This window comes from Actinia tenebrosa, unplaced genomic scaffold (genome assembly GCF_029948245.1).
Source record: "Actinia tenebrosa isolate PJP-AT-01 unplaced genomic scaffold, QUT_ActTen_1.0 PGA_scaffold1__47_contigs__length_23844297, whole genome shotgun sequence".
Lineage (NCBI taxonomy): Eukaryota > Metazoa > Cnidaria > Anthozoa > Actiniaria > Actiniidae > Actinia > Actinia tenebrosa.
Genome location: NW_028292578.1, coordinates 10,559,307 through 10,571,417, shown reverse-complemented (window position 1 = coordinate 10,571,417; position 12,111 = coordinate 10,559,307). Strand labels below are relative to the sequence as shown.

Genomic DNA, 12,111 nt, shown 5'->3' with positions numbered 1-12,111 from the left:
AAATCACGACTATATGTTCTCCAGCCAAGTGGACTATTCGTATTGTATTGTTTTAAATGTTCGAATAAAACAAAAAAATGTCTTTGTATTTCTTGTGAATGCAAAAGCGTGATAGGATGGAGAAAGATGCATCCAAGCATAGTTACATGTGTGACGAAATGCTGTATAGCCACAGAGCAAAAAACAAGAGCGAACAATCCAGCTCCTTGTACCTTCGTACAGCATATGAGCACACATTCAACAAATACACATTATAGACCATCTATATTTTAGATGGGTCTGAGTTTGAAGTCCACCTACCGACCAACAGACTATACTTTTTGGCAAAGAGACAGAGCACAGGTCTTGGACTACAAAAAGAAATGAAGCAGCGCGCGCGATCTTAACTGTGTGCAGAGTAAGAAATACCACGATGAAAAAGCGACAAAACTATAATACCGGAAATAAAAGAGTTGGATTCGCTCGGAGAAAGTTCGTTATTTTGCGGAAATTGTACAGAATTTTCCTTGGGAATGAGAATAGCCTTGATTAAATCACACACATTGGTCATCATTTCTAATGAGCAGGTACTAGACCCCATGCACTAAGTCCCTACCTTGGGACAAAACAATTCAAAAAACTAACATTAAAACAAAAAACAAAAAAAACATAATCCACAAATGATTTAACGATTTTTTTAAAAATTTTGGCCCCAAGATTGGAAATTCATGCAAGGAGGGTATAAAAATACTAGCAACACATACGCATGCAAAAATACTCCTTAGTGTTTGAGATTTACCTTGACTGCTTGACTGTAGGGACCAATATTTGCCGAGGCCCAGTGTGATACACTTCGAACATGCATTGTTTCCTTGGAATGTCTTAACGTATGTGGTATAGCAACTTCTTCATTACTTGTTTGTCGTTGTTTGTCTGGTATATTTATTGGTCGATATAATAAACAGTCCATCTGAAGTAAGGTATCATCATCAAGGTTTGCCTCTAAGCAGGCTCTAAATGAAGGTAAATTAGATATTAAAGATGTTGTTATATGGGCAACGGTATTATGCAGCTTGTCGCACAAAAGTACTTCTAATACGAGCACCTTTCGCTCTACAAATTACAACTCTGCGATCTAGAAGGACAAGTTGTGCAATTTGTTGTCCATAATACCACGCCTTAAAAAATAGTGAATAAATGAATGGATAAATGAATGAAAGAACGAATTTTATCAATCACATCCCCATTAGGGATTTTCAGTTAAAAGTACAATATTAGCATTGATAGAATATTAATATTTAAAAAATATTGTAATAATAAATTATTAGTAAGTATTGCGGTTTTCCCATATGGATTGCCATATGTGCTTCCATTTCCATTTAAAAACTTCTTTTAAGAAAAACCGTTCTCATTTTTACTTGCTACATTTTCATATGCATTTCAACATAGTATTTGCACTGCCAAGTGGTTTCCTCTTTTACTGCGATTTATAAAATAACTGTTATGAATGTCGCGATCTGATTGGTTTTGAGCGCTTGCTTTATGAGAGCACATTGCACACGCGCGCAATTTCCGTTGCGTCATTCCTATCTATTATTGTAATTTGTATCTTATAAAAGACGCGTCATGCTTCTCCTAACACTTCTCTCGTGTCCTGCCAATCCCCGCGTGCTTCATGACAGCACACAGCACGCGCGCGCGTTTTCTATTTCTTCATTTCAATATTCTGCAATCTTGGTAGTTGCGAGCTGCAAGCTGAAATTTGGTTTTCCTCTGCCGTCATTCATACTGCTGTCAGTACTTTATTTTTATCACTGGCAGAAGTAAAAACTAATTTCACAAGAAGCGTTGATATGTCTGTGCTTACAGAATATCGAAAACCCCGGTAACATTGTTTTGTTTCCTTCCGTGCACTTCATTGTGCAAATCTCTCTTTCTTACCTTGTCGGCGGATTAATATGAAAATACTTTTGGTATATGGAATTGATTCTTGAAAAGTCGCTCATGTTCTTAATGAAGAGTTGCATAAGAATGATATCATCCATGGAGGCATCACGACTTAACACTTTGTCTGTATTGTGATACAAATAAATTGGTTATCCCTATATGCAGCAATGTTAATAATTCACGCACTAAACCCATGAATAATATTTAGTACTAATTAGTAGTAATTCATACAGAATCCTTTGTTTCCTATTGTTTGATTATCACTATTCAGTACTAAAAATTAGTATTTGTTTCACGGGTTTAGTGCGAGCACTCTAATGACTATTTTACTATAATTTACAAAAACCTGATAAAAGCACATTGTAAAAGCAGTACCTTTCAGTTGATCCATGACTTTCTTTGTAGCGTCTTCAACAGATGGGCCATCCTCTTTGTTACCTTTTAGTCCAGTTATCCACAAATAACTGCTGGTGTCATTAATGAGGATATTTTCTGGAAATTGATAAAATATATTGAACCAACACTGCCTTTTAACAATCACAAAAGAGGGTTAACAGTAATGACACTCAAACTGTGACCATTTCCTAAACTTTCTACCGTTTCTACAACCCTCTAAAATGAAGCATTGACTTCAAAGACATGGATCAGTGATGATCTCATTTCCAATAGATTGGCTCAAGGGATGATTTTAACTGTTTACAATAAATAAATAAATGGGATTTAGCAGTGGCATTTCTACAGAGTAGCTATTCATCCACTGTCATTCCAATGGGAATTTAGGAGTTGATTTTTGCGGAGAGAGGAAAGCCGGGGAACCCGGAAAACCCTCAAAGTACAGGAGAGAACCAACAAACAACTCTACTCACATACAACACCGAGCCCAGTGGGACTCGAACCCAGGTCACATTGGTGGGAGGCGAGCGCTAACAACACACATTTTTTAAAAGTAAAACAATTTTGAAGCATTAAAAAAAATCTCACCTAAATTAATTATTCTTTCCCCCTCTTCTGTCACAACAATTGATATGCCATCATTTATGGACAATACTTCACTATCATACTGAAAAAAGATTAAGCACTTATTCATTACACTAAATGGTGTTTTAAACATTTTATAAAGATATTGCAATTGCAATTATAATAGAAACTATATTCACTTCATGTACAGGCTTTCTCATGCAGCAGTCTAGCTAGATAGAACAATAGACTTTGCCCATGCAGCCTCATCAGGCCAAGGGTGGGTCCAGGAATTTTTCTGGGAGTGGGTGCATGATCAGGACATTCATAAATTCAATACCAATAACATAGTGAGAATCAGCTTATTGATCTGTTGGGAGAGAGTGTACAACCCTACCTTGCCCCTTTCCATACTCTACCCTTGACCATGTTAAAGTGATTCAGGATGAGTTTATATAGGCATAAAGATAACAAAGAATTTTATTCTCTGATGTGAATAAACACACTTGTGCTTGATAAATTGGGTCCATATAAATATATATATAAATGTTGATATAAAAGTGCAACATAAGTAATTGATTCATGTATATAACAACTGGACGTAATGACTGTACATAACTGTACATAGCAACTGTAATAGTTGCATTTTGTTTAAATAACCTTAACTTACTAATGTATCATTAGGAATATTTTCAATACAGTCACCAGTATATGGTATTGGAAGCTCTTTTATTACGGTGCTCAAGCTTCTTTGAGGTTCCTGTAAGTAAACCATCAAGACAAATCAATCCTACTGGCATCTTTACAAATGTTTATTTATCTAATGATACAACTTGTGGAATGTTTATAGATTGTTGCACTGACAGCAAGCAAAGAGGGTTTTAACACATGTTTGATATCGACTGTGTATATCACATAAATACATAAGAGGATAATTATGTCATTTTCCAGAACACTTTTCAGTCTCAGCCTCTGTGTTCTGTATTTTGAACCCAACAATGATTTTGCAATTGAGTGAGTTTCACAAAAAGGTCTGGTCTAGCATTAGTAGAAAAACAATTGATACTATCTAATTAAACAAAAAAAGCAAGCAGTAACTTCATAATCATCAACACCATCATCTTAAGTCATCAACATCATTATCATTATCATCACCACCACCACAATGACCATGACCATCATCATCAACATTAGAGTACCCAAGGTAGACCAGAATGTACCATGTTTATTAGTCAGCAAATACCTACATAGAAAAAACATGTTCTTGCATTGGCAATGCTCAATTTAAAATACAATTGCAGTCTGATCTACATGCTTACAAAATCTACATCATTTGACTTATCTTCAACGTGCATTGCTTTAAAACGTAGATATCCAACCTCGGCAAATGCATCATCTGAGTGAATGATGACTTCAGAATCATCACTGAAAACAATGCAATATTTTAATTAAATTTAAAAATAGATCTTCTGGGTTTGAGGCTAAGTGCTGTCTCCAAAAGATAGGGAGTTGTGGAGTTGAATTTACTATTATAATAAATTTATGAACTTACATGACAATTCGTTTTTTAAACAAAGGACAGTCAAGGGTAAATGTTTCAAATTCTCCTCCTTCTCCACATACATTCATCCCAAATTGTGAATTCTGAAAAACAAAAAGGAGAACATAGTATTTTTTGTCACTGTTGTGCAAAAGGACAAACTAGCTGAAGAAGCTGATGATGAAGAAGAAGATGATGATGATAATCACAGATGACAAAGCAACAGGAGGAACAGGAGAAGAAGGAGGAAAGGGCTAGGTTTCTGGAATTTTTAAAAACTTTTGAGCACTTAAATAATATGAAACGGTTGAATAACCAGCCGTATGATGCAGTGTAATGTATGTTAAAGAAGTCAAAATATTCATATTACATACCAGCTTCAAAAGAAGAGGATGAAGTGCAGCCATCTTCAATCCAAGATGCTTTCTTGGTATGAGACCTTGAAGGTAACAAGAACTATAAACAATGTCAAATATTCTAATGGCAATGGCTCAGTGAATGAATTGATGAATCCAAGATGCTTTCTTGGTATGAGACCTTGAAGGTAAGAGGAACTATGAACAATGTTGAATATTCTAATGGCAATGTATGGCTCAGTGAATGAATCCATGAATCAGTTTTTATTTCCAAACAAAATTTAGCCCTTTAAATTAAGGGGGGCAGATCCAGGAATCTGAGAATGGGAGGAATTCAGTGTTAGGTGATTTCACCACTGACTATGCAAAATTAAACCAGAGTAGGTCCACAGGCATACTACCAAGAAAATGTTTATAATACAGTATGGTTTTCAGAACCACAGGTGTATCTCCTGTGATCTGGGGATTCGCTATTTTGGACACAAAAAGGTAAAAATCATTAATCTCAAACTAAAAAAAAGCCCAACCCTCGTCCCAAAAAAATCCATGCATGCGGAATGTACAGTATATACACCTATTTTGACAATCATTATTGCACCAAGATCCTCAAGTAATAAGCCAAGGCTCTTGAGAACGTCGATACTTTTAATCATAATTGATTTATTCATGGTTCATGCAAGTGGCTATAGTTCTCCACTAATTATCATCTCAAGCAGCCTTGCTTGGAGCAATTTGTAAAGTCAATAAATGAAAATGCACCATGAATAAACTAATAATTACAGCTAAAAGTACCGGCGTTCTCTGCGGTCTTGGTTTGTTGCTTGAGGCTTTTGGTGCAACAATGATTTCTAAAATAGGTGTATATACTGTAATTTCTCCAATTAATAATGTGGTACATGTATGTTCACATTACATACCCATAACTGCAACCTTAACGATAATAGCAACCAACCCATTAGCAATCATTTCTTCATACAATTCCTTTTGTTCTCTTCGCCATAAATATGCCAAGGATGTTATGTTAAGACGAGAACATCTAAAAGAAATGAAGCTTTTTCATTAAAGATTTAAAGGACAACTGACCCTCCAAAATGACCCATTTTTAAGAGGAACTACATCATTTGAGAAGTCCAAAAATCCAGTTTTTAAAGGGGATAGAGCATCCATTTGTCTAAAACAATTTTTTGAAAACATCGCATATATCGCTCTGGTGGCCGCCATCTTGCGCTTTTATCGCGGGCTCAGAAAAATAGCGTAATGACGTCACAACGTCACAAGAGTTCAAGTTTCCAGTTGTTTGCCTGACTTCTTCCTCAGTTTCTTATACGTTTTACTCAATATTTTGCGAAAAAATACAACTTGGTCATCAAATTAAAGGCATGTCAGAATCTAATTCTTCTTCCGAAGGCTCGGACAGCTCGGGAGACGATTTCGCTCAAGAATTTTTCGGAATGGACGACGAATTTGGTTTACGGCCATATCAGTTTGAACCAGAAATAGAAATCTCCTCAGATGAAGAGTTCAGAGAAGGATCTGACAGTGACATTATTGAAGACGATGAACAAGAGAACAATCGACTTACAAATTCAGATTGGTAAGTCGTACTTCTGTCTTATCACAAAACTGAACTACATATCCATTTCATATAAAATCGTATCTTGCCACTCGTGTTCTTGCAATCTGTTCTTTAGATATTGGTATGCATGAATCCAGTTTGCAACCAAAAGCAATACCAACTTTCACAGTTTTAATTAAAAACATGTTTAAAAACATCGCTTGATAGTCAATAAGTTATATACTGCAGGATATAGATACAGGGATATAGTTGTGTCACAAGTTGTGTATGTATATTCTCACTTGGGACAATCGTTGATAATGTTCAAAGATACTAAGAATTGTTTTATTTCTGTTAAATAGGTGTACCTGTGGTAGCTGCCAAATTATGGATTCAATATCTGAATGCATTTGTTGCCAAGAAATCGAAAAAGTGGTTGCAACATGCCAGTCTGTTGTTGAAGATGGAGATGCTGATGAACCACCACCATGCATTACTCAACATCCTGGATTCTTACCTGTTTGTGCCAATAAGTATGTTCTTCGAACCGCATGGGCTCAGTACAAACAGCAGTACAGTAATGCGTATGAAGGCCCAGAGCACAAGCAGTACAGACACATTGCATATAGGCAACTAGCAAGATGGTGCTGGGGAGTTCTTGGAAAGGAAGTTTGGGTTGTTCTGCCCTCTTGTGCTGTCATGTGCATCAGAGCACACTTCCCTCCCCCTGGACTAGAGGAGGACTTTGAATTTGAAGGTTTTCACTATGCAGATGATTAGCTTGGCCTAAAGTTACATGGAGTTATTATATACATTTTATTTATTCCTTACTTCATTTCATATACACAGAGTGGATTTTTTTCTATCAGGATTTCTGAATTGATAAATTGAAAAGGAAAACATGGAAAGGCTGAGACCAAAATGTATAAGAGTAGTCATGAATTTATTTTTAGATGAAGTACATATAGAAAGTTGTTTATATAAATGTTTTGTAGGTTTTGCATATTTTATTATTTAAAAACAACTACACCTAGACAAAATATCCAGCTGAATAGAGAACCTAGTGTACAAAGCACTAGTGGACAAAATCATGAGCTAACCAAGCAAATTTTGCAGTTATACTAGACATGGATAACCAATATTTCCTGGGCACCAATTTGTCTTAAAACAAGGCTAGTCAGTATTGTTTATAAAGAATTTGCCTTGAAGTAGCATGCTATAATGGATTCAAAAATTGTGCTAAATGAAAAAAATATTCTCTTGGTGATAGAATCCCACCCCATCTTAGAATCTCGGTACTGACTAGTCTCATTGTCAGACAAATTGGCACTAGGAAATCTTGGCATCCAGGCTTGTCAGCCATTTATGGTTCATATATTTTTTTTCCAGGCAAATAGGCCCTTTGCAGCTCAGTAATCATGTGCTGATTAATTCACTGAGAGCAAATGAATGAACATCTTGATTCCCATGAGTGAAAGCGAAAGTCACTATTCAGCTGGAATTTTTTCTATACTACATTCATACTGGGAGAGACCCCATATATAATGGAGCGTAGATAGTTAAAGAAAAGACCTCTTTTAAGATTTCATTTAAAAGTCAATCGTTTCCTAAGTGGTAATGATATTTTAATAAAATTTTCATCAGAAAATCTAAAAACTGCAAACTTATCTACCACTTTAATCAGGTCCCCTTCACATTAATTACATATTTTGTTTATAGCAGTTTTACTTGGGTCTGTCATGTACCTTCCCATTTGTAGAAGCATTGTAATTATTACCAGTAATGAACACAACTGTTCAAAGATGAGGGGGATTGGGACGACAGGCTTACTTGACAGTTCTTTCAAAACAGCTATTCACTAGAGTACAATCACTAAAAGAGTGCCAATGATGCTTTGCATTATTTTCTACTAAATAGTGTTAATTAAAAATAGGAAATGGTTAGAATTAGCATCACTTAACACTACACATTTTAGTGTTTGTAGTCTCTACTACTTTCCATTTAAATTAATTACCTAGAAAATCTTGACCGGTGTCGTTCAATCAATTCCTGTTTGTCTGGGGCAGGAACACTAGCAATGTTTCTTGGTAATTCAACCTCTTCAATTGGGTCAACCCCTGCAGCCTCCATGCCACCCTCACAAATTTCAAGTACTTTCAGTTGTAGCTCAGGGAGGAAAGCATAGCTTTTTCTTTGTAAGACTGGCTTAACAACCCAGCGCTTGTGCATCTTAGGGAAGCACTTGCGATAACGAGCTTCTCCACTCCTTGGGCCTTTTTGAACAATTGCTTGAATTCTAGCTGTATTGAAATTGTTGTCAATGGCAGCAAGTTGAGTACGAGCAACCATTCCCTTGTAAGAGAAGTGCTCTCTTTTTGAGCAATACTTCAGCATCATCGAATGATAAACTTCAAGCCCTCCTGTGTGACAAAAGTCGGTCAATCTTGCCAAGTCATTAAGTAACTTTGGTTGAAGGACAACCTCTTCTAGGGCCACATGAGCTGGTGACCCCGGCTTGATCCAGTGTGTGGTGCGCACTTGTCTGCGGGTTAGGGGAGGATGGGCACACTTTTTGAATACCTCTGCATCCTTCCAGGAATGCTTGTTCACGCAATGGTGAACAACAGATTTCCACTTCTCTCTCAAAAGTTGTACATCCCCATTACATGTAGCAGCACACCACCAAAGATGGTTTGAAATGGATTGTATCCAGGGTGCCAGCTCTTGGTTTTTCTTCAATTTTGCTTTCTTGTTCAGCTTTTTTACAATTGACTTGGAAAGATGCCACACATCATACTGGTGTTTGATGTGGCTAAAATCTTTTGCCATAGTGCTGGTGATGGATGTGTGTCTGTCAGTTGTGATACATTTTATACTGACTGTGTCTTCTAAAGTGTTTAAACACCTTAGAAACCCCTCTTTCTCCATAGCATTGGAGCTGGTTACTTCAGAGACTTGAACAATGCTGAAGGTGGCAATTTTCCCTGTGCTTGTCTCCATCATAGTATATGTGCCATATTTAGCACTATGGCCAGGACTGTCACTTCGGCCATCACCATTGAGATTTACTATGTCCTTATTTGACAGCTCTTCAATTACAGCAGCCTCCTCTCTCTTCCAAGCATCATTAACAACAGGAAATAGGTAACGTTCCTGATGTCTGTAAAAGACCCTCTCACTCAGAAATTTTAGGCCAAGACAGGATGCAAAGTTTTGAAGTCTGGTAAAAGTATTACCAGTAAATAATATTGATGAGGAAATCAACAAGTTCCCAATAGCTAAGCGATTTAACATTGGCTGTGAGTACCATGTCAAAGCATGATGTTTCATACATGTAGTTGTCACAATAAGTAGGCTGCCTTGACATACAAAGTTGACATCAGCGACAGGTGCTCCACAGCTTCTACAAAACTTGAATAACTGCTGCAAACAAGAGTTAAATACCAAATATTTAGGTTCTTTGATATGGTTTTCAAGAGTTTTATTGCAGTCTTTGTTTTCTGGCTCTAATTCACTGTCCGTTGTTGAAACTGTCTCTTGCGATGAAACAATGAAACCATCATCATCGTCACTTAGTGGGAGTCCCTCTTCCTCTGAAAACAAAGACTTTTCTGACTTTTGTGGAGACACTGTTGGCATTGACTTTACTGGTGAGGGGTGATAGCTAGTACTGTAGCTGTGGTCGTGGAAGCTCACACTGAGTATTTCATCTCTACTGATGTTTGGTGAAGGGGAGGGATTGTAAACTGTTGTTGTGTCGGCATCTTTATAGTATCCAGGCTCTGTCTGAGTTGATGCAGTGGATGTTACAACATATCTACAACCAAGGCAACACTGAACACCAATCTCCTTACAAAGTGGTTCAGGAGAGAACTCTGGTGTTTCCATACTTGGTGGATCTTCACACGAGGGATTTATTGTGGCACATAGCTGCTCCACATTCTTTGAAAATACAAAAATAAACAATGTTTTCAACAATACTATAAACCATTCTTCGAGGCCTACTTTACCTTAAATAATACAAAATAAACATATTAACCAACAATGCTATAAATTATTCTTCCGTGGTCATTTATCCAAGCAAATTTGGAATATTACGGCAACATTGTTATGGTTTACGAATAAATATCAAATGTAAACTAAACACGTGCAAATAACCATTTTGAAAATTTCAAGTATCGATCAAATATTACTAGCTATACTTATGATTTTAAGCAACATTTCATCTATGAAAGCATAAATAGCTAATGATTGATGACTCGCTTCGGTATGCATTAATAAGTCTTTTTCATGAGTGATTATTTCGAAAAACAATGTAAACTATGTTATGTATAAATGACATTTTATCTCACCTCTTCGTTTTGTTTGCGTTTGAGCCGGTTCTCTGATGTAGCTCTTCTTTTAGCTGGCTTGCAAAAATTGAATACTGACGGAACAGCATCGCTCTTTAATCTCCTCTTCCTTTTTATCCCGGTTAACTGCTCCATCAGATCCACTTCAAAGCATGAATCCTCGAAGTGATCGCTGCAAACGTAGCAGTTCTTCAAAGGCGGCAGGTTCTCTCTCTTTATCCGCGCTATCCATGCCTTCTGAAGAGCTATTTTGTTAGGAATTTTGTGGTAGCTAACAGACTCAGTTTTGGAAGAATGGTTGGTGCATTCTGGCACACAACAGTGGACCATCTGGATTAAGAAACTTACTCTAACTTAGACTATTAAAAGATCGACTAGCACTCGAAATATACAAACTCAACAAGTTTGGAATGCAAGCTTCACGTTGTGACGTCACGGCATTAATGCGGTAATTTATTGCGGGCTCAAATATGGCGCTCTTCTATTGCTATTTTTCGCGAATTGATTATTTCTTTTCGGCGACATAGAAGCTGTATCAGAGTTCAAAGTTGAATTTATGTGATCTATGTACGTTGTAGTTTTATATGAAAAACGGCAATTTTTGGGGTCAGTTGTCCTTTAAAGGTATTTCAATTATACAAGGGATATGAAATAACTGATTACTCTAAAGACTTACACATGTTCTACTCTTACTCTTTGATAGTCTGATAAGATGGCCCCTGTAGAAACTGCATCAAACTCAATTTCTGACTGAATAAAAAATAATATATAAGCATGACAATTAATTAACATCTAAAAATAAGATGAAAAATAAATCCTTGTTCTTAGATGAACAAATAAATGTGTGGATAAAAGAATGAATGTTGGGAAGGATGGAAAGATGGATGGATGGATGGATGGATGGATGGATGGATGGATGGATGGATGGATGGATGGATGGATGGATGGATGGATGGATGGATGGTGGATGGATGGATGGGTGAATGGGTGAATGGGTGGATGGATGGATGGATGGATGGATGGATGGATGGATGGATGGATGGATGGGTAGATTCATGTTCCTTTTTGTAACGGAACAAGGTTACAAAAAGGAAATTTGTTCCTTTTTGTAACTAATAGATGTTACCAAAAGGAACATGTGTTCCTTTTTGTAACCTTCTTCCGTTACAAAAAGGAACAAATTTCCTTTTTGTAACCTCTATGTTCCTTTTTGTAACCTCTATGTTCCTCTTTGTAACCTCCTTGTTCCTTTTCGTAACCTCCTTGTTCCTTTTCGTAACCTCCTTGTTCCTTTTTGTAACCTTGATAGGTTACAAAAAGGAACTCCTACGTTACAAAAAGGAACGTGTTTTTTGTATTTTAAATAGGTAGGCTAGAATGATTATGTGTATTTATTTTTACAATAGTATGTGTGAATTTGTTTCC

The 12,111-nt window shown here is 36.6% G+C and overlaps 3 protein-coding genes across 4 annotated transcripts in view; 1 reads left to right on the top strand and 2 right to left on the bottom strand.

Moving 5' to 3' along the window:
• LOC116295777 (uncharacterized) overlaps positions 1 to 12,111 on the bottom strand; it is a 32,855-nt gene that overhangs the window by 13,471 nt on the left and 7,273 nt on the right. Inside the window, exons 4-13 of one of the 2 annotated variants that reach the window (XM_089033187.1) lie at positions 11,363 to 11,436; positions 5,697 to 5,815; positions 4,798 to 4,862; positions 4,436 to 4,527; positions 4,203 to 4,308; positions 3,554 to 3,643; positions 2,908 to 2,986; positions 2,302 to 2,418; positions 1,921 to 2,050; positions 779 to 992 (exon numbers count right to left, since the gene is read on the bottom strand). In XM_089033187.1, coding sequence (XP_088889313.1) covers positions 779 to 992; positions 1,921 to 2,050; positions 2,302 to 2,418; positions 2,908 to 2,986; positions 3,554 to 3,643; positions 4,203 to 4,308; positions 4,436 to 4,527; positions 4,798 to 4,862; positions 5,697 to 5,815; positions 11,363 to 11,436 — 1,086 coding nt within the window. The remainder of the gene's footprint in view (positions 1 to 778; positions 993 to 1,920; positions 2,051 to 2,301; positions 2,419 to 2,907; positions 2,987 to 3,553; positions 3,644 to 4,202; positions 4,309 to 4,435; positions 4,528 to 4,797; positions 4,863 to 5,696; positions 5,816 to 11,362; positions 11,437 to 12,111) is intronic. The other variant, XM_089033188.1, reaches the window with a different exon arrangement.
• Positions 5,852 to 8,280, top strand: LOC148909839 (uncharacterized). Its single transcript, XM_089033191.1, has 2 exons — positions 5,852 to 6,373; positions 6,697 to 8,280. The coding sequence occupies exons 1-2, from the start codon at positions 6,159 to 6,161 to the stop codon at positions 7,112 to 7,114; spliced, it is 633 nt and encodes a 210-aa protein (XP_088889317.1). The 5' UTR covers positions 5,852 to 6,158; the 3' UTR covers positions 7,115 to 8,280.
• Positions 7,259 to 11,031, bottom strand: LOC148909838 (uncharacterized). Its single transcript, XM_089033186.1, has 2 exons — positions 10,687 to 11,031; positions 7,259 to 10,276 (listed from the first exon to the last, which is right to left on the bottom strand). Exons 1-2 carry the CDS (start codon positions 11,014 to 11,016, stop codon positions 8,345 to 8,347), a joined length of 2,262 nt encoding a protein of 753 aa, XP_088889312.1. The 5' UTR covers positions 11,017 to 11,031; the 3' UTR covers positions 7,259 to 8,344.